General features: G+C 41.8%; 1 protein-coding gene and 1 long non-coding RNA gene across 15 annotated transcripts in view; one reads left to right on the plus strand and one right to left on the minus strand.

The window, feature by feature from the left end:
* LOC109026302 (uncharacterized) overlaps positions 1-22,431 on the plus strand; it is a 46,450-nt gene that overhangs the window by 22,202 nt on the left and 1,817 nt on the right. For 2 of the 6 annotated variants that reach the window (XR_008678690.2, XR_008678692.2), the window contains exon 2: positions 4,649-4,836. The exons of 3 other annotated variants lie outside the window; for them this stretch is intronic. This is a non-coding gene — a long non-coding RNA (uncharacterized lncRNA). Of the gene's footprint in view, positions 1-2,081; positions 2,221-4,648; positions 4,837-22,431 lie in introns of all 6 variants that reach the window. One more of the 6 variants, XR_008678691.1, reaches the window with a different exon arrangement.
* The window catches only part of MYLK (myosin light chain kinase), a 278,820-nt gene continuing 262,115 nt past the window's right edge, over positions 5,727-22,431 (minus strand). For 7 of the 9 annotated variants that reach the window (XM_063704112.1, XM_055383826.2, XM_055383827.2 and 4 more), the window contains 4 exons: positions 20,245-20,368; positions 13,624-13,753; positions 12,056-12,187; positions 5,727-7,776 (listed from right to left, as the gene is read on the minus strand). In XM_063704112.1, the coding sequence (XP_063560182.1) occupies positions 7,532-7,776; positions 12,056-12,187; positions 13,624-13,753; positions 20,245-20,368 (631 nt within the window). In that variant the 3' untranslated portion in view covers positions 5,727-7,531. The remainder of the gene's footprint in view (positions 7,777-12,055; positions 12,188-13,623; positions 13,754-20,244; positions 20,369-22,431) is intronic. The other 2 variants (XM_063704114.1, XM_055383829.2) reach the window with 1 other exon arrangement.

Consider the following 22,431-nt stretch of genomic DNA (forward strand, 5'->3'; position numbering starts at 1 on the left):
ATATTTTATATTATATACAATATATATTTTATATTATATATACAATACATGTTTTATATTATATAATATATATATTTTATATTTAATATAATATATATATTTTATATTATATAATATATATTTTATAATATATATATTTTATATTATATAATATATATTTTATATTATATAATATATATTTTATATTATATAATATATATATTTTATATTATATAATATATATTTTATATTATATAATATATATATTTTATATTATATAATATATATATTTTATATTATATAATATATATATTTTGTATTATATAATATATATATTTTATATTATATTATATATATTTTATATTATATAATATATATTTTATATTATATAATATATATTTTTATATAATATATATTTTATATTATATAATATATATATTTTATATTATATAATATATATATTTTATATTATATAATATATATATTTTATATTATATATATTTTATATTATATTATATATATTTTATATAATATATAATATATTTTATATAATATATAATATATAATATATATTATATAATATATAATATATAATATATATTTTATATAATATAATATATATATTTTATATTATATATAATATATATATTTTATGTTATATATAATATATATATTTTATATTATATGTAATATATAATATATATTATATATGTTATATATAATATATATTTTATTATATTATATATATTTTATTATATTATATATATTTTATATAATATATTATATATAATATATAATATATATTATATTTTATTTTATATAACATATTTTTATATATTATATATAATATATATTATATATTAAATATATAAAATTATATATTATATATAATATATAATATATTAAATATATAAAATTATATATTATATATAATATATAATTATATATTAAATATATAAAATTATATATTAAATATATAAAATTATATATATAATTATATATAATATAATAAAATTATATATAATTTTACATATATAGTTTATTTATATATATATATATATTTTTTTTTTTTTTGAGGCAGCATCTTGCTCAGCCACCCAGGCTGGAGTGCAGTGGTGTGATCTTGGCTCACTGCAACCACCGTCTCCCGGTTTCAAGCAATTCTCCTGTCTCAGCCTCCTTAGTAGCTGGGATTACAGGCACCTGCCATCATGCTCAGCTAATTTTTGTATTTTAGTAGAGACAGGGTTTCACCATATTGGCCAGACTGGTCTTGAACTCCTGACCTCAGGTGATCTGCCCACCTCAGCCTCCCAAAGTGCTAGCATTACAAGCATGAGCCACCACACCTAGCCTCCCACCAAATATTTTTCATCTCCAGTTGATTGAATCCATAGATTTGGAACCCATGGATACAGAGGGCTGACTGAATATAACTTTTTCACATATTTGGGTTTTTTTTTCCTGCAGAAATGTAATCAGTTCTTTCAGAGTAGAGATTCTTTCTGATACATCTTAGCATCTCTGAGTGCCAGAATGAGGGCGTACCATAAGGTCAGGCACATAGAGCTTGTTTAATCTTTCTATCAAGCCATGAGTGAGGAACTACTATAACTCTAATTTTATAGCTGTGGAAACTGAGGCACAAGCTACACAGCTGTAGTAAGAGGTAGAGGTAAGAGGTAGTAACTTATTTTACAGAGGGAATGAAAATGGTGGGTAAGTTGGACAAGTTGGTTCCTAGGATAGCACCAAGAGGAACTGACTCCACTGATTAACCAGGTTAGCTGCCTCCTACCCAAGCACACTGCAGGATTTGCCTTCAGTGACAACATGCAAGGTGCTTTCCGGAGAGGCATATGTGGGACTTCATGGAGCTTGCAGAATCAGTTGTATGACTGCTGGCTAATAGGTGTTTGACAAGTTTGGCCTGAGACTATCTCTGAAACATACCACCTGAAGCGTGGTTGTGGAGAAGCCCCATAGCTCAATCTATATCTTAACTATTGGAGGCTACTGATACCTGCCTTAAAGATGTTATTAATAATAAATATGAATGACCAAATTGACTTAGGTTAATTTGTAACCTCCTTCTCCCTTAGTTATCTCCAGCTGAAAGAAATCTAGTCTAAGAGAGTCACAAAATATCTTGTGAAAATTTACCACAGGCCTCAGAGACTCGGGGGGCCGAAGTCTCTGACATGAAGCTCTTCCTGCAGGGTATAAGCATTTGGAACACGGGTAAGGCCTATGGGCTAAAATCTGCAACCAGCAGCGGTTAGAAATTCAATGTTGTCCCCAAGCACTTTAGATCTCCTGAGTGTTTTGAATTCCAGTGGGAAGGGAGTTCTGATAAAAGGCAGCTGAGTTTGGAAGGATTGTAGCCTCAGGATGGCTCCTCTCCCTTTTGACCCATGGTTGAGGAAATTCTGCCTCAGCAGCCCTGTCTCTCTCCCTTTCTGCATCCATCTCATAGTCCCCACTGGTGATCCCCCATCTCAAGTAGCAAATTCCAAAGACGTTGGAGAATGTTGGCGTTGTTGGTTGTCTCATATCAGAAATAATCTGAGAGTTGCTTGTGAATTGCAGGACTATTTAGATTTTGAGGTCAGAAGCGTAGAACTGGTACTTTTTTTTTTTTTTTTTGAGATGGAGTCTCACTCTGTCGCCCAGGCTGGAGTGCAGTGGCGCAATATCCGCTCACTGCAAGCTCCGCCTCCCGGGTTCACGCCATTCTCCTGCCTCAGCCTCCCGAGTAGCTGGGACTACAGGCGCCCGCCATCACGCCCAGCTAATTTTTTGTATTTTTAGTAGAGACGGGGTTTCACTGTGTTAGCCAGGATGGTCTCGATCTCCTGACCTCGTGATCTGCCTGCCTCGGCCTCCCAAAGTGCTGGGATTACAGGCGTGAGCCACCACGCCTGGCCAGAACTGGTACTTTTAAAATGTCTTTTTATTTTTTAATTAATTTTTTTTAAAGAAATAGAGATGGGTCTTGCTATGTTGTGCGGGCTGGTCTTGAACTTCTGGCCTCAAGCGATTCTCCTGCCTTGGCCTCCCAAAGTGCTGGGACTACAGGTGTGTACCACTGCACCCAGCCTTTAAAATGTCTTAAAAAGTGAAAAACTATATTTGAATATAAATAAAGAATTAAGAACAACACTTGAGTATCAAGACTATATTATCCAATACAATTGATGAAACTATAGACCATACTCTCTAGACTTTCACACAAGCTTTTCAGTTTTAATTTCACATAATTTGAAAAGTGATGTACATGTGACTATCGAGCATTTGAAATGTAACTCATACAACTGAGGAACTGAATTTTTTATTTTATTTATTTTAAGTAACTTAAATTTAAATAGCCACTTGTGAGTAGTGGCTACCATCCTGGTCACCACACATCCAGAACATGGTGATAAGCCTGTATCAGGATAGTCTAGGTTATGTTGCAGCCACTGAGAACCCCAAAATCTTGGTGATTTATAAGAACAAATGTTTATTTCTTGCTTGTGTTATGTCCCCATTTTGGGTTGGCTAGAGACCCAGATCCTGCAGCAGCCACCATCTCATGTGTTGCCAGTCATTATGGAGAGGCTTGTACCAGCACATAAATGCTCTGGTCCCAAGGGTACATACATCACTTCTGGTCACAGCTCACTGACTAGGACTAAGTCACATGGCCCCATCTAACCAGGAAGCCAAGAGTGAAGCCCTAACTCTGTGCAGAGATCCTTAGCAACAACTGCAACCAACATTAGCCCCCCCTTTCAAAATACAGAGAAGGAGTCCCAAGGGATAAAGAGAGTAGTGCTACTTGTGTTTTCTTGAAAAATGGAGAATTGGGTTTCTCACAAGTCAATTATGTATTACCTCCTATGTACTTATTAGCACAGATTTATCAAAAACAGGTGAGGTGTGGAGCAAAAAGCAAATTTCAAACATTTTAACAAAAATAAAAAATCTTTACATAAATTTAGAGCTGACAACAGTCAGCATGTCTTATTAGTTGCATGTAGGAAATATCTTTTAATAAGATATGCAATGCAAGGAACAATCAATGGATTATTTTTTATATGTTTGGGATGAAAATGAATGGAAGAAAGTATATCTGTTATTTTTCTCAGTGCAGCATATAAATTGTACATTTTTCACTAGCAAGGAATAAAAAGTCATTTTCTTTAAAAATAATAAATTGCTAGGGACATTTGTGGATTGTGATTGTCTTAAAAATGAAAACACTAGGCCGGGCGCGGTGGCTCACGCCTGTAATCCCAGCACTTTGGGAGGCCGAGGCGGGCGGATCACGAGGTCAGGAGATCGAGACCATCCTGGCTAACACGGTGAAACCCCGTCTCTACTAAAAATACAAAAAATTAGCCGGGCGTGGTAGTGGGCGCCTGTAGTCCCAGCTACTCGGGAGGCTGAGGCAGGAGAATGGCGTGAACCCGGGAGGTGGAGCTTGCAGTGAGCCGAGATCGCGCCACTGCACTCCAGCCTGGGCGACAAAGCAAGACTCCGTCTCAAAAAAAAAAAAAAAAAAAAAAAAAATGAAAACACTAAATATTTATTAACTGGACAATGGATTGTTTCTTTCCAGACTACATCAAAGAATCAGAGAATTATCTAGCCCTACATTTAACAGCATGTCTTAAACTCTTTCTAGACCATCCACAATATTGTTTGAACATCTGAAGACATGGGGGACTTGCCATCTGATATCTGATAACAGACTTCCTGTAAAGCAGGACTGGTAGTTTCCTGATAACAAATTCTCCAATATGAAGATATGGATAAAGCATTTGGCTGCCAATAATGAACTGCACCAAAGTCACCAATTCAAACCATGCCCTGGTAAATAGTATCAGTGATGATGATGATGATGATGATGATGATGATGATGATGATGATGATGATAATGTCACATGTTAAAAATGTCATATAGATTTTAGCATTTTGAGTACCTGATACTCTGTAACAGTGGTCCCTAACCTTTTTGGCACCAGGGACCATTTTCATGGAAGAGAGTTTTTCCATGGACCAGGAGAGGGGGTGGTTTTGGGATTATTCAAGCACATTATACATATTGTGCATTTTATTTCTATTATTATTACATTGTAATAATATATTTTATTATAATATAAAATAAGTATACAACTCATCATAATGTAGAATCAGTGGAAGCCCTGAGCTTATTTTCCTGCAACTAGACTGTCCCATCTAGGGGTGATGGGAGACAGTGACAGATCATCAGATGTTAGATTCTCATAAGGAGCGTGAAACCTAGATCCCTCACATGAGCAGTTCACAATGGAGTTCGTTCCTGAGAGAACCTAATGCCGCCGCTGATCTGACAGGAGGCAGAGCTCAGGCGGTAATGCAAGCAATGGGGATCGGCTGTAAATATAGATGAAGCTTTGCTCACTTGCCCACTGCTAACCTCCTTATGTGTGACCTGGTTCCTAACAGGCCACTTACCGGGGGTTGGGGACACCTGCTCTATAAGATATCCTTCTAGAATGATATAGTACTAAGCTGATGCTTAAGAGAAATTTTGAACTAAATGTGTAAATTCGGCTACCTATATAAATAAGAACTTCCTAAATCATTCTGTTCCATAGTAAAACACAACCACATAAGCCAGTTCTTCACATCTAGGCACCACAGTGTTTGTTTTTCATTTCCAAGATATAGCTGTGTCCTTTACAACTGGTAGCATGGAAAGAAAGAGAAGTCTGCAAAGATTGAACAAACAGCATGCACTGTGGTATCCTTTATTTAAAAATTGTGAGCTGACTACAGTTGTAGTGTTCTCATTTACCATTCTGATGGCATAATAAACCAAGAGAACATTAACACAATTCCAAGAAGGCATTAACCTGTAACACACATATACGCCACACATGCACACACACAACATACACGCACACAAAGGTTATATTCTGAACACAAAAGTGATAGAAAAAAGCTTTGAATGCGCTAAATCAAATAAAAACCCTTTATTATAATAAACTGTGGCAATACTGTGGCTATTATGAAAAATATTGTAACTATTTTAAAAGCAAAAGGAAAAATACTGGCAGTTTGAAACTAGCAGCAAAAAGCAGATAAAAATAGAATGGAAGATAACATAAGACTAATATCAAAATTCTAATGTTGATACTGTGTAGGATTGCACTGAAGTAATTTTAAATTGGTTCTTAAGGAACTCTTAAAAAGTTCCTTAAAAATATTAAATTGTTGCACCTTACAAACAGTGGAAAAGAAAAAAAAAGTATTTGGAATGTTACACACACACACAGAGGAAATGTATTAGGTCTATCAATTATGGTCTTTGTTTATGACCTTCAAAAAGTTTTATAAAGAAAAAATTTAAGTGCCAATGTAGTGAAAGAAAGTTAAAAATTCCTAAAGACGCAAGTCTGAGTGCATTTACCAGGTCTAAGAATATATTTAAAGGTTGGGGGCAAGGCATGATTGATGCACATTTAAGAAGAAAAATATGGAACCCATAAGGTAGGTCAAGTTCTTTGGAGAGTGTTGAGAATGAAGATGTATTAAACTCTGGCTATCTTGGAGGAGATTCCAAAGTACATGGAGTTCTCCAGCTCTTTATCAGTTGAAATCTGTTTCATCGTGGCCAATAGATAATTAAGACTAACTTTTCAGCAAACTGATTTCTCCTATATTCAAACACAAAAATCTTTACCACACGTTCAGAGCTGATATTCTATAACAGCACAAATAAGAATCCTGGTTTACAAAGGAAACCACATTAGCAAGGATTTTTTTTTCCCCATGGGTTCTTAACCAAATGTCTGAAGCTGCTAGACATCTGCAAAGAGGGGATAAGTTTAGATTTCCTACTGATTTTGGAAGAAAAATATTTTCCTAAGGAAGCCAGAGTCATCCATGAGCAGGGACCTGTCTTCAGAATCTAAGAAGCATAATGTCCTTAATGCTTAAACTCATGACAAGTTGAGAGTCAGCAAAACTGGCAGGTGGAAGGGGAAAGAGAAATGGAGAGTTTGAACATCTGCAGTGTACTTTGGAATAAAGTGGCTCAACTGCTTTCAGAAATGAATTGCTGGAGTACTGGGAGAAAACCCAGTTCTCTAGAGTCAGGGGGTGGGGAGAGAGAGGCCTCCCATCTCTAGGAACCCTCTGGGCTGAGCTGTGGCCCAGAACTCTTGTTTTGGCCTTATTTTTCATGAGCGCATTCAAGTGGAGAATTTATGACTTTGCCCAGATAAATATTTGGTTTGGTTACTTTCTCTCTAAAATCAATTGGTCAGTCAAGTTACTGGTGATTTCCCTAAATGAAATCTAGCTGCACTAGTATCTTAAGGTGCCAGCTAACGTAGATTAATGCCCATCAATAACGCTGCTAGGTATCAACTGCTGTTTCTGAAGAATCAACCCACAAATGACCTAACCGATAATCTATCACACTAGGTGCTTTTACTATCTTGAGTTTTTTTTTTTTTTTGAGTTTTAGAGAAATAGTCCTTTTAATATGACTTAGAAACTGCTTTTCTCTGGCTTTGTTTCACTCTTCTTCCTCTTCCCCTTCCCCTTCACCTTCCTCCATCGTTTCCACAATGAGCTCTGCTGTGCAGGTGGCTTCTCCAAGACTGTTGACAGCCTTGCAGGTGTACTTGGCATCGTCATCCCCGCAAACATCACTAATAATTAAAGAGCAGTTCCCGTCCTCATCGTAGTCTATCTGGAAGTGGCGGGACTCCCTGATTGACTGGTCGTCTTTGAACCAGACAACCTCGGGGTCTGGGTATCCTGCATCACAGGGAGAGAACACAAGTTGCAAGAACTGTTATTCAAAATTTCTTATCAACTCATGCAAGCAACTTGTAAGCTACCACTATTGATTAAGGTGGTTAAGGAGAAAATTTTGATGTTGGCCTTTATTAACTGTTTTGATATCTACATTAGAATATGGACATGTCTTGTAAATACCAATATCTGAAACCCCAAATAGAATATTTTAAAGTTGTTCTATTTCCCACACGTGTTGGACTAGCACCACATCCCACCTATTAAAAAACTTAATAGTTTTTTTTTTTTTTTTTTTTAAAGTGATGAGTCTCACTCTGTTGCCTAGGCTGGAGTGTAGTGGCATGATCGTAGCTTACTGTTGCTCAAATTCCTGGGCTCAAACGATCCTCCCTTCTCAGCCTCCTGAGTAGTGAGACTATAGGCATGAGCGACCGTGCTCAGTTAAACATCCCACCTTTCACTTTTTGGGGGGTAGGGGGGCAGGGTCTCATTCTATCACCTAGGCTGGAGTGCAGTGGCATGAACATGGCTCACTGCAGCCTCAACTTCCTGGGCTCAAGCGATCCTCCTCCCTCAGCCTCCCAAGTAGCTGGAGCTATAGGTACATGCCACCATGCCTGGCTAATTTTTAAAAAAGTTTTTTTTGTAAAGACAGGGTCTCCCTATGTTGCCCAGGCTGGTCTCAAACTCCTGGGCTCAAGTGATCCTCTGACCTTGACCTCCCAAAGTGCTGGGATTACAGGTGTGAGCCACCACACCCACCCATCTTTAAACAGACATAGAGTACTACCTGAGGCTAGGCATGGTGGCTCATACCTGTAATCCCAGCACTTTGGGAGGCTGAGGTGGGCAGGAGTTCAAGACCAGCTTGGCCAACATGGCAAAAAAATAAAAATAAAAAATAGAGTACTACCTGAAATACTGCTCCAACTCCAACTCTACATCTAGATCTGAATACCTTCTTAGATTGAAAATACAATTTTCTTTTTCCTTTTTTTTTGAGACAGAGTCTCACTCTGTTGCCCAGGCTGGAGTGCAGTAGCATGATCTTGGCTCACTGTAACCTCCGCCTCCTTGGTTCAAGTGATTCTTGTGCCTCAGCCTTCTGAGTAGCTGGGATTACAGGTGCGCGCCACGACACCCGGCTAATTTTTGTATTTTTAGTAGAGACAGGGTTTCAGCATGTTGACCAGGCTGGTCTGTATCTCCTGACCTCAGGTAATCTGCCTGCCTTGGCCTCCCAAAGTGCTGGGATTACAGGTGTGAGCTACCTGTGCTCGGCCGAAAATACAATTTTCTATCTTTTTTTTTTTTGAGACAGAGTCTCACTATGTTGCCTAGGCAGGAGTGCAGCAGCATGATCTCGCGTCACTGCAACCTCCAATGTCCAGGCTCAAGTGATCCTTCCACCTCAGCCTACTGCGTAGCTCAGACTACAGGTACACACCACCACACCCAGCTAATTTTCGTATTTTTTGTAGAGATAGGGTTTCACCATGTTGCCCAGGCTGGTCTTGATCTCCTGGACTCAAGTGATCTGCCTGCCTTGTCCTTCCAAAGTGTTGGGATTACAGGCGTGAGCCACTATGCCCAGCCTAAATTTTCAATTTTGTATAATAGTTTAAGTGAAATAATTTAAATGAAAAATAAGATTCAAAACAAAATGGGAACAAGGGATCTTTTTGGAGTGATGAAAATGTTCTAAAATTGGACTGTGGTATAAATTCATTAAAAATAATTGAATTGTGCATTTAAAATAGGTGAATTTTATAGTATATAAATTATAACTGAATAAAGCTAATAACAGCTATATAAAACATAATTTAAAAGAGCTGATAATATTGCTAAGAAGAAGAAAGCAATATTTGTCTTAGTCTGATCCAAAGCAGGTAATTTGCCTATGGACAATTGGAAATGGACCTCACCAATGAGCCTTTATGCATTAGTCATATCTCTGCAAAGTTCAGCATTAAAAAATAAAATACACATGCATATAAAATATATATGTATTTAATGTGTATGTGTACATATATACGTACAGAAGCATTACCAACATTATGCATTTTGTTTGCAGGTACATAGTATATACATGTACCCCACTTTTAAAGTCATATATATACACACACCTTTAAAAATATACAATATATTCCACCTGACTTTCTCTTAAATGTTGAAGTATTTTTATAGGAAAAAAATTGTAGCCCTGATACAGGTTGGATATTTGTGCCCCTTGAATCTCATGTTGAAATGTGATCCCCAGTGTTGGAGGTGGGGCCTGGTGGGAGGTGTTTGGGTCATGGAGGCCGATCCCTCATGAATGTCTTGGTGCCCTCCCCGAGGTAATGGGTGAGTTATTGCTCTGTCAGTTCATGCGGATCTGGTTGTTAAAACGTGGCACGTCCTTCTCTCTCGCTCTCTCACTTGCCATGTGACATGCCTGCTTCTGCTATGATTAAAAGCATCCTGAGGCCTCACTGGATGCAGATACTGGCATCAAGCCAAATAAGCTTCTTTTCTTTATAAATTTTCCAGCCTCAGGTATTCCTTTATAGCAATGCAAACAGGCTAATATGAGCCCTAACCAGAATAAAAATTATACATAAGAAATCAAGAATTCTAATGTTCTTCTCAATGTTGTTTTTTCAAAATAATTTTAGAAATTGCTTTTTCGAAGTAATTAGGAACACCCAGACCATGAGGAAAATTGGGTCAGGAAGAGCTGGTCATAAAGTACCCTCCACTCCCATGCTCTGCACTCTCAGTGCAAAAGTTTCAATTTTGTTTTTATCAAAACAGCATCCATATGCTTTAATTTCTCATCAGAGCCCCAGGCAAAAGTTACATAAATATCAATGAAACAATTCCAAAGAGAAAATTAAGTACGAAACAATCCCAAAGAGAAAATTAAGTACAAAATGATAATCATTATGTTATTTTAAAACATTCAGAAAGGAAAAGAAACTTCAGAAGACCCAAATGCAATGGTAATGGTGAGAATTGCAAGCAGTGGCTCCAGAGTCTTCAGAGAATCCCCAGTCCGAGAATTTTCACATTATCAAAGGCAGCACATCCACTTTCTTTTAATTGAGTGAGGAAAGGAAAATGACTATGGTAGGCGAAGCATTGATAAGGCACTTTGATAATATAAAGATGCAGAAGAAAAACTATTTTTTCCATTCCTAACTGTGGGTTATTTTACTCAAAAGGCATTGTCTAGTCACATTGCTGGAGAATCAAAGAAAGTGGGAGGCACAGTTTGTTCTGACTGCTGTACTGTGCTATGCGGCCTTGGGAAAGTTGCCTAATAAACTTCTGTGCTTTATTTGGTCAGACCAAAATGGGCGATAACCCGCCACCCTGGTTGGCAGGTGAAAGTCACAGATTTGAAGCAAAGAGCCTGTCTTATCTTGTCCCTTCTCTTTCTAGACGGTTGCAATCTATATGAAAATGGAAACGCTTTGTGTCATCAACTTTGCTCATTTCTCAGGTGCTATGCCATGACCCCTTAAGGTCCCTTGAGCTCTGACCACTGACAAGTCTGTGGCTGCATTATTCCCAGCAGGCAGATAAGCAGCCTGGGGAAGATGGTGCCGGCTGAGTGCTTTGTCCCGGGTGCCTGGCTCCCAACTGGCCTCAGTCTGAAGTCACAATGCATGCGCTCTCTCTGTACCTGCCAGTCCCACAACTTTTCCCTTTGCTCTGTGACATCTTTACAAGATCTAAAAGGTTCCCCCTTCTCACATATGTCCCCTCACAGAATCCCCAGAGCCACTCCGTGACTTAGCTATCATCTTACAGCAGAGGGACCGTAACTCAGGGGAGTTGGACCACCATCCAAGGTCACACAGCCTGTGGACGAGTAGCAGAGCCTGCCGACTCCACATCCTATGCCTTTGTGCCAGCCTTCCTTTGAGGGCCTCGTATGGGCAAGTCACATGCTTTTCAGCAGTTTGCAAAGCTCATTTCACTAAGCATGTTCCAAAGCCAGGTAAGTCCATGCAAGGCTATTTCTAAACTTAGGTCTAGTGGCTGGTGTTAGTAGGTGAAATTTCAAATGTGCCCCCTGGGGAAGTGACTGAAGGACACACCTTCAGGAGGTGGGAGTGCAGGGCATAGCCCTTTATGAGCAGCTCCTGCTGACCCAGTTTCCCCCAAAGCTTGGCGGTTCCTCATTGTCCCCAGCTGCACAGAACTGACTTCTTGCCCAGGGTGCATGGTAGGGACTCTACCATCCAGCCACACCCTATTCATGGTGAAGAGAAGCACAGCTATGACTTACCTTCAATCTTGCAGTCAAATCTAGCAGCACTTCCCTCCACAACTTCTAAATCGCGAATGGTCTTAGAGAAATAGGGTTTTACATGAGGCTTTTCCTCAGCAACAGCCTCAAGGAAAGCTTGGGACACATCTTCTAGAAGACAGAGAAGAAGACCAGGTCATTTCTTCACTCCTTGTTCTCACCTCACCTCTAGCTTAAAGAAACTAACTTTTAAAAAAGTTGCTATGATTTAGCAAAGAAGGCAGCTTTGAGAACTGAATCATAAGCATGCCTTTCTCCTGGGGACAGGTTGGCCTGCTGCCAAATGGTTTTTGGCAGAAGAAGGAACTGTGCCCAAGCTGAGGAAGTGATCAGACTCCCCCTTCCCCTTATGCTGACATGTTGAAAGAGGAAATCATCTTTAAAAAGGATTTCTGGCTGCATTTCATGCTGCTTTAGGATTCAGCTGAGGGTATCTGAGCAGGGCAGGACCTCACCAGCCTTCCTAGTCTTGGTATCCCTCTGCCTTCCTTCTGCAGCAGGTGTTCCACCTGCTTTTTATAAGGGAGGAGTCAGGTCCTAGCCGCATCTTTAGCTTCCAGTGGCTCTTTCTCCATGCTCACACTGCCTTCATGCTGTGTGACTGTGGACCAGGATGTGGGATTGGTTCAGGGAAAAGCTGTAACTTGGAGGGACACCTGTATCTCCTCCCCTCCCTTCAGGCTATGTCTGGGTCATCTGAGGAGGGGCAGAAGTGGCTCAGGAGGGGCCAGGCCTGTGTGCTGCAGTCTCTATCCCTGGCTGCGAGGAAGCTCCAGAGCAGGCAGTTGCTGGCCTCACCAATAACCCTACCTTTGCTCACCAAGGGAATCTAAACTCAGATTCTCACCTGTGGATACAAAAAGCACCAGGCAGGGAGGGACAGAGGGTGTCTCTGGCCAAATGAGATAAGGGTCTGGCCCTGCATGCACCTGAAGCAGGAAAAGGCTGGGGCTTTCACTGAGGAGATGGATGGGACAGCATCTAAGATGGTGAGCAAGTAACTGACCCTATTAGTCTCCAGGAGGAGACCTGCCAGTCCCAGTCTGCCCAGTTCAAATGACACGATTCAACATCATGAACAATGCCAAAGAATGTGGACCATATGAGTTAATTTTTATTTAAAACAAAACCACAAAGATGGTAGAAAATAGAATATTTTATAAATCTTATACAACTACATGTAATTTTAATGTTATTTTTGCGTATTAATATAGAATATCACTTTCGCCATAAGAACAAAAGAAGATTTTAATAAAGTCTTTGTTAATTTTAACACAAAATATATGAAAAAGCATAGCTGAGGTCATCTAGTTCTATTAGACAAATAACAACTTTCCCTCTGAAAATCGTTAAGCTTAAAGTTAAACGATTAAGAATAATTATTAGACTTAGTAATTGTCAGGGCAACCCAAAATTACTTCTGAATTTATCCTTGCAGGGAATATTAAAAAAAAAAAAAAAGAACAAAACCAACCAAAACCTCAAAATGCCCCTTTGTTCCCCAACCCTTTCTTTCTCACCAGCTGGCTGGAGAAACTCCTCCTTACCTTCAGATTCTAGTTTTTCTGCATTGAGCGGGCTGGTTGGTGACCCTGTTGAGGATTTCCTGCCACTGAGCCCTGAGATCATTGCCATAGAGGACAGTCTTCCAATGGCTCTCACAGCATTGCCCGTTTTCTGGAAAATAGACACGAGGGTTGGACTCAGGCGTTGTCCCTGGTTCCAGCTGAGTAGTGCAAGGGGCTGCGGGGAGTAGAGCCCAGCCCCAGAGAAGCAGCTGTTCCCCGGAACAAGGACCTCCTGAGAGCCGAGGTTCTGCCAGAGGAGCGAACCCAACCTTGCTCTGCTCAGCACTGTCAGTGTGTCAGAAGATGTTCAGAGAATGGAATGGGGCCTGGAACTGATGTGTGCGTTAATGTGACTAAACAAGGTCAACATGAGACAAAAACCCTTTTCATACAGTGCTTCAACTCCCATAAAAGGGATAGTTTATATAAAGCAACTGCAGGCTGAGACAGCTCCAAAGACTTATTGCTGACTGGGCCTAGCGGGGCTATTTCTCGTAAAACAATGCCAGTGATGTGATTATAATTGGCCAAGAGAATAGTTACTACAGATCCCACAAGTCCTGATGCAAAAATAATCATAATAATAATAACACAGCATCCTGTTGACCTTGGGCAAGTCACTTAACCACTCTGAGCTTCAGTGTCCTTCTCTAGAAGGAGGGGGCTGGACAAGATGATCTCCAAGGTCCCATTTAGCTCTGTTTATAATTCAGAGACTTAAAAGATTTTGAGAAACACTCTGGCTGGCCCCTGCACAAGTCTATGATGCAGTGAAGCTCTGGAGGGGAGCTCTTCCTTGGTGTGCATTCAGGCACCAAAAAGAAGCATTGAAGAAATAAAAGGCAACGGCACTTTGCTTCTCAGTGACTAGACTTGGGAGAGGAAAGAATTTCTGCTGAGAAGCATCAGAACTTGAGATGTAATTTATTTACACTGCGAAAATTCTACCAAGCATAGGATCCCTAATAATGTACAATTGTGTCTTATTGTTTCTTATCTTTCAATAAGTTTTTCACCTTTTTTCTAAGGTTAACAGGAATGACTAAGATAAGAAAACTAAGGCACAACCAAGTCTTTCCACCCCTGCACCCAAAGCATCTTTTTTAGGCATCTAAAAGCTGTGCATCTAGACAACAGATGTCACCACAGACTGGCTACTTGTCCCCCCGAGAGAGGGAGGAAACAGCCTCTTCATAGGCAAATGGCTTGTACTCACTGCATCTCAAACTCTGCCGGCAAAGCCATTTTCCTCCTCAGTTCACTTCCCATGCTCAAGTACTTCAGTAAAGCCTCACAATTTAGGACTAGTTGGAAAGCCAGTAAGCTTCAGTAAAAAGACTGATCATTTTGAAATAACTTCTCGGTGCTAAGGAAACATACAGAAAATTGTGTGCGTGTGTGTATGGTTAAAGAGGAGACCTACTGCAGTGAGCGGGATGACCTTACTGTCATGCCTCCTGCCATCCTTGCTGCAGACTGCTCTCATGCACTTTGGACAGACATTTCACCTTGCTCTGTCCCCTGGCCATCCCTTCTCACACACATCACACTGTATGGTGTGGGTATATTTCTGGCCTCTGCCACCACAGTGAGGCTGGGTCGCTGAACAGAATCCACGCAGCCCCAGGTGGAGGTGATGAGGAGGGGAAGATGGTGAGAGATGAAAACTGAACAACTTAACTGTGCGCAGAACCACCGTGTGGCCCTGCAGAGAATGCCTCTGCAGGCTCAGGCCACGTGGCAACCTTTCATGCTCTTCTGGGAGATGTTACTGGTTCAACCTGTTTGTTGTGCTAGACAGAGTGGAGAGAGAGAGAGACCCAGCTCTTCCCATGGGAGGTTACCCTGCCCTCAGGAACAGGTAAGAGGTGGTACCAGCCATGGCAGCCCTCCCTACGTAGTCAATGTCAGACCAGCCTGCTTCCTAATCAATCCGATTCTCAGACTTGGCCCTTCTCTGCTCTCCATTCCCTTTATCCAACACAGATTGGTTTGTCCTGGGCTAGGAGCCTCTAAACGCAGAGGGTTCATTCCCAACAAGGGACAGGTTAGTTCTCTAACCCTAATTGCTGGGAGACCTTGTGCAAGTCAGTTCCCCTCTCTGGGCCTCAGTAGCCTGGGAGCAGAAGATTCTAATCTTCCTGCAGTTCCAGACCTCTACAGAACGACTCTGGTTTATATCCATAAATGTGTAGCAAGGAACACCCGCCTTGAGCCCATGGACTCCCCAATTCCAGACATCAGGATTGGGACTGATGAGGACTGTCTTCACCTGTGTGGTGTGGCGAGACGATGTCTTTTTTCTTCCAGATTTTATTTCATAACAAAATGACTAAAATGAAGCTATCAAAGTGAGGAAACAAAAGAGTTATAGTATTTCAGAGGAAGTAGTAAATATATTAACAAATAAATATGTCTCACATAGGGAGAACTTTTCTAAAAGATGGAGATATCCAGCATATAATTTCTAAAACATAGAAAAATATTTGGAAATTGATTTGTGAAAAAAAATTGCCGAGGAAGTTATTTGTCAGAACTAGAAATGAATATATCAGTATGTTCTAGTCTTCCAGTTTTATGCCTTTGAGCTGACAATTGGTTGTTGCTTTACTGACCAAAGACCTTTGGAAATTTTTGGAACATCAAGATCGCCAAGTTTTGATTTTGTAATTTCTCCCTTTTTCTTGCTTGAGGGCAATTGCCCAGGCTGGGTTCCTGTGTCGCTGGTGAGCAGTATTTGCACCAGCCTCCTTCATGCAGCACAAATTCCCTGCCCCTTGGAGAGCTTGTGGGGCCAGCCATCCTGGCTTGCCCAGGCAGGCTTGTGGAGTTTCCCAGGATTAGGGTCTTTTGGCACCAATACTAAGACATTCCCTGGCAAACATACAGCAAGCTGGTTACCCATCAAAGCCCCCCATATATACCAGTAGCCCCAAGACTACAGTTTCCCCTGAGCAGTGCATACCATCCAAATGGGATGGCCAAGAATACTCCGTGCTATACTGAGTCCAGTGTTTTCTCCCCTAATGCCCTTGGTCCATACTGCTGGGGTCTTTATGATTCCCAGAAAATAAAGATGGCTACCTACGGGCCTCTGATGTCTAGTCTTTTGCTTCCAGTGTGCATGCGGAAACCCTGTTAATCTGCTCAACCTACCTGCCCCCATTGCTACACCTTTCCAACATATCTTTGTAAAATTCTTTTAATATAAATTTAAAATATACCTTCTTTTGGAATAACTTGATTCTAAGATGAGTAATATGATTAGTCATCTATACCCAGCCTAGCTTTGCTTGTAGGGATTTGTTCCCATGTCACTTCATTCCTTCTAGGGCTTTTTATGAAAACCACACCGGAATAACAAGAAGGTGCCTTCTCTGGCACAGCTGCAGAGAGTTCTGGGCCACCTGAGCCTGATCTTCCCCTCTCCCTCTGCCCCCGCCCACAGCCCACTCCTTCCCACTCCACCCCACTGCACAGAACCTTGGCTGCTGCAAGAGGGAACCCTCATATTCCAAGGGGAGCTAAGGCCCTGGTGATTGCAATTAAAATGCAGAAAACATTTTCCTGAGGGAGCAGTGTAACATGAAATGGTTAGAGCTGTTACCAGGGAAGCTACTCTTCAGGGAAACTACTTGTTGAATGGAATTTTTGTGGACAACTTTTGTGTGCAATTTTGTGGAAAAATCATTTCCAAATGTCGCCATCTATACTAAAATATAAAATTAAGGTTCATTCTCTGAATTCTACCCTTTTCTTCCCCTGCCCTTCCAGAAAACCCTATGGCTAATAATGCCATAAACAAGAAGAAAAAAAATTGATTAAAATATCAGCATAGGCTGGGCACTCAGCACTTCGGGCAGCCAATGCAGCAGCATCGCTTGAGGCCAGGAGTTCAAGACTAGTCTAGGCAACATAGTGAGACCCTGTTTCTACCAAAGGAGAAAAAAAAATATTAGCCGGTCTGGTGGCATATGCCTGTAGTCCCAGCTACTCAGGAGGCCAAGTCGAGAAGATTGCTTGAGCCCACGAGGTTGAGACTGCAGTAAGCTATGATTGTACCATTGCCCTCCAGCCTGGGTGACAGCATGAGACCCTGTCTCTTTAAAAAAAAAAAAAAAAAAAATCAGCACCACTATGATTCCCTGACTGATTTAACTGAAAAATTCCCTTTGCCTCCTCTCCTGTTTCCTCATGTCTTCTCTGCTCCTAGCCCCTGGGTTTAGGCATCCTCCTGGCTTTAGTTCATCTGCAGATGTTCCCAGGTGATAAGGCTGCCCCTTAACCTATAGCCTCAGCCAAGCAATATCCACTTAGACTCACTGCTCTGAGGACTGCCCTGCCCTGACATCAGCTTCCCTATCCTTTCCAGAAATATTTCTTTGAGACCTGCTGGCTACAGGATTATTAATACAGCTGACTTTGACTTTGTAGATCCTCCCCCACTTTTTTAAAAAGAATATTTACTACTCAGATCCTAGTGGCACCAAAAGGTAAGCAGCTACAGATGTTTCAACTCACCTTGCACTTGAGGGAGGCCTGGAGACCCACCTTCCCATGAGGGGTGTAGCCAGGAACTGACTTCCATGGTGGAGGAGCACAGCTGATATGTGCTCGGGATGGTGGTCACTTAAACTCCACACTTGTGGCCCCCATTCGCCTTTGCTCCCTCTTTCAACCTCTGAGTGACACTCTACTTTTTGAGGCAACTGTGATTTAGTCACCGGTATGGTAAATGACCAGTGTTCCAGTTGCCTCCAACACAGTGATTTCCCTTTTCTTTGCCACCCAGGCAAAGTCTCAATGCCCCTGGGTCCCTTGAGTATCCAGCTAAAAGACTCTGCTCCTGTCCAGCCAAGCCCAGCCGGAATGGGTCCGGCTCCCACCTCTGTGCCTTCTCCTCCACCTGTGCAGTCCTATTCTCTGTATTCTGACTGAGGTTCCACACCTAATTCAAACTCCTGCACCTGGGGGCATTTCCTCATAATCACATCCAACTCTGGTTGCGACCAGGTCCGTTCTATCCATACACACCCATGGCTATGGAGAACTATCCAGATAGTTTATACATCTTGGTGCGTGTTACATCCTTTCATGTCTAGTTGCTTCAGTTCCCCATTGCACTACATAGTCCCTGAGTAAGGAAACCATGTCCTCTCAATTGCTTGAACCTGAGAAGCAGAGGCTGCAGTGAGCCAAGATCGTGCCACCGCACTCCAGCCTGGGTAATGGAGTGAGACTTTGTCTCGAGAAAAAAAAAAGAAACCATGTCTTCTCCAGCAGCCTAAGAATTGTAATTCTAGGTCGGGAGTGGTGGCTCACGCCTGTAATTCCAACACTTTGGGAGGCCGAGGCGGGTGGATCACGAGGTCAGGAGATTGAGACCATCCTGGCTAACACGGTGAAACCCCATCTTCACTAAAAATACAAAAAATTAGCCAGGCGTGGTGGTGGGCCCCTGTAATCCCAGCTACTCGGGAGGCTGAGGCAGGAGAATGGTGTGACCCAGGAGGTGGAGCTTGCAGTGAGCCGAGATGGTGCCACTGTACTCCAGCCTGGGGAACAGAGCGAGACTCCATCTCAAAAAAAAAAAAAAAAAAAAAAAGAATTGTAATTCTAATTGTGGTAATAAAAATGATAAAATAGGTGATGATGGTGATAAACTGAAAAACATCCTGTGGTTTTGGATAATAATTTTATCCACCCATGCCTTTTATCAGAGGCAGTCTTGGGGTTAAGACTATGTGTTTTGCAGTCAAGCTCTGGGTTTGAATCCTGACCCTTCTGCTTATTAGCTGTGTGATCCTGGATGGCTTTCCTAACCTTTTCTCTGCCTCAATTTTGTCTGTAAAGTGGGGATAATAATAGTACCTGCCTCCTAGGGTTAAAAGATTTAGTGCCTAGATAGTGCTTTCAATGGTCCCTGACAGATGGCCTACCTTCATACCTATTAGCGACTGGGATCGCTTCTGGACACTCACCATGTGCCAGGCATTGTACTACTAAAGGCCACATGAGGATGATCTCGTGTAATTCTCATAATTATCACAACAATGCTGTGAAGTTGGTACCACTATTATCCCCGCTTTATAGATGAGAAAAGTCCACAGCAAGGTTACATCATTTGCTAAAGACACATGGCTATTAACATACAACCTTCCTAGATGGTGGGACCATGTCTCTCTCTTTAGATCATGTGCCCTCCTTCATCATAAAGAAATGTGAAACCACCATACTACCATTCCATTCTCAGGGTTGACAAATGGACCTTAAAGTGATATTGCTCATCCCAAGCCATGAAGACACAAAATGTCATTGGCTTAACCTGAATAAGGGTTTACGGTCCCCTGGGGCAAAGGTGAGCAGGAACAGAGAGACAGCTAAGCTAAGAATCCATCCCATCTCCTTGAGAAAGGGACTCTGCACTCAGGACTAAGCAAACCACTGTACCTTAATCAGCTGCCTAAATTGGTCCCAGACTACTTCAGAAATAAATTTAAACTTTCTTGGTGTGAGGCCAGGGCAAGCTGGGAATGAAAGTGGTTTGAACAACACAAATATGAGGGGCAACATCCCAGTCCAAAGTGACCCTCGCATTACCTGCCATTTCCTTCTTGCCATGTACTTCTTCATCCGGTCCTTGGAGAGTTTCTTGGCCTCCATGTTCTTGGTATCTTTCATTAGCCATGGATGCTGAAGGCACTGCGTGCAGTCCAGGCGGTTTCTGACAGAGGCAGAGATCAGGAGATTTTTGAGCAGGAGGAGACCTCAGAGACCACTGGTTAGTTCAGAAATGGGAGGCCACCTGTCCCTGGTCATGAGGGCAGAGCCCAGGGCCCCTGCTCCCGGACCATCCACCGTGATCAGGATCACTGTGCTCTTCACCTTTCTCCTCACTTGGTCTGGGTCACACTAACCAGAACCAGCATGGGTTGGTGTTAATGAAAGCCCAAGCACCAAGGAAGTGACTGGGCTCCATGGCCTGCTCTTGGGATCGAGGAAGAGTAAGTGCTGCAGGGCAGACGTTTCTGGGATTGGCTGGCACCCTATTCCAGGGTGGCGTCATTCTGCTCCTCCCATGAGGGCTGGGGCCCACAAAGCCTAATCCTCCTGCCACCCTGTCTGGAGGAGGGGAGAGTTAAATCCTAGGATAAAATCTCCGACAATCACTGAACTTTCATGTTTAATGTCTTACGGTGTAGTTGAATATCAGGTTTTTCCATTACAACTCAAAGAAGTAGGTCCTGCCTATAACCTATGAATTATGACTACTTTAGAACTGCGCTGAAACTCACTTCATCTTTCTGAAAGCTCTGGGGATCTAGAAACATTTTAGAGCCATTGCCTTAACTGTAACAGGACTAAGAAAGCCTAAAGAACCAAATGCTAACATACATAGAAAAATGACTGGAAAGAAGTATAGCAAAATGTAGTGATCTTTAGATAAAGGGATTATAGATGATTTAAATTTTATTATATTCTTCAAATCCTCTATAATTTTCATGCATTATTTTTATAGTAGGAAGGAATTTTTTTTTTAAGTGCTGATAGGTGGTGATTTCTGGTTGAAGAGAGGCTGGGTATAAGAGTTTATGGGAATTTAGTGTCTTGATCTATTTGAATAAGATCAGTTCTTTGGTGAATCCATTTTATGAGCACAGAGGGATCCAGTACAGCCTGTTACTGACTTAATTCAAGGTCAGATGAGAAAATAAGATATATACACACACAATACCTTGTTTACCAAATCTTCAGTGAATAAAGCTTGGATGACAAAAGCCATCCTTGTACCAGAGTTACTGAGGAGGTTTCCATCTCCTGAGGCACCTTGGGTGTGGGGGTCCCTCATATTGGAAGATAATTTAGACTTCCCACAGCATCTCAGTTCTCCTTGGGTCATGCCCATTTCTGATACAGACTGTGACAGCAAAAGGCTAAAAAGATCTCATTGTCAAGGAGTGTAGAATGTGGCCTCTGGGGGAGTTTGGCCCTGAACTGGCTAAAAAGGACTGAGAGTGGGGTGCATCACAGGAAAGCCTGACAGAGCCATCTGAGACACTCCAATATTGCTCCTTCAGCAACTAACTGTGCCTTCCTGCCCCGAACAGCCATTCTTCCTCGGGGGAGCCATCGGCAGCCCCGCAAGGCTGCAAAGTCACCTGGGAGTGCAAAGCCTCCTGCCCGCCCTGGAGCCAGGCCCCTCCCCTTCTCTCTAGCACGCCACCCATGTCAACACCACCCTTCTTGGCAAGGCTACAACTGCTCCCTGGGATTGCCAAGTATAGCTCCAAGCTCCTCGGCACCCCTACAGTCAGGCCCTGCCTCATCTAGTCACCTATTTGCAGAGTGGGTGAGCTGCCCAATAGGCCAGCTGTTCTCACCTGAGTCCCACTGCTCCCTTTCCCTGGGCAGCTCTCCCTACACATGCAGAGCCCAGGACAGTTCCTTCCAGGAGATTCTGTCTAGGCACACCCACTGCCCACCTTCAGCCAACCTCCCACTCTGGTCTCCTCTACAACTCCAAGCTCCAATCTTCTACCGAAACCCGGAGGGCTTGAGTGCCTGACCTTTCCCCACAGCCCATGCATGCTGACCTCCCACTGTTCACTTCCCTATGTTCACAGCTGCAGCAGGCACAGGTGGGGAACCTCAACAGAGGAGGAGCTGGGAGAGGGCTAAGCCCAGTGGTCTGGGATCACAGCCTCCCTTTGGCCAGATGTTAGAAGGTACCTGGCTGTATTCAAGCAGGCAGTTATTAAATAACTGAGATATAAAAAAGCACTAAGC

This window comes from Gorilla gorilla, chromosome 2, assembly GCF_029281585.2.
Source record: "Gorilla gorilla gorilla isolate KB3781 chromosome 2, NHGRI_mGorGor1-v2.1_pri, whole genome shotgun sequence".
Classification (NCBI taxonomy): domain Eukaryota; kingdom Metazoa; phylum Chordata; class Mammalia; order Primates; family Hominidae; genus Gorilla; species Gorilla gorilla.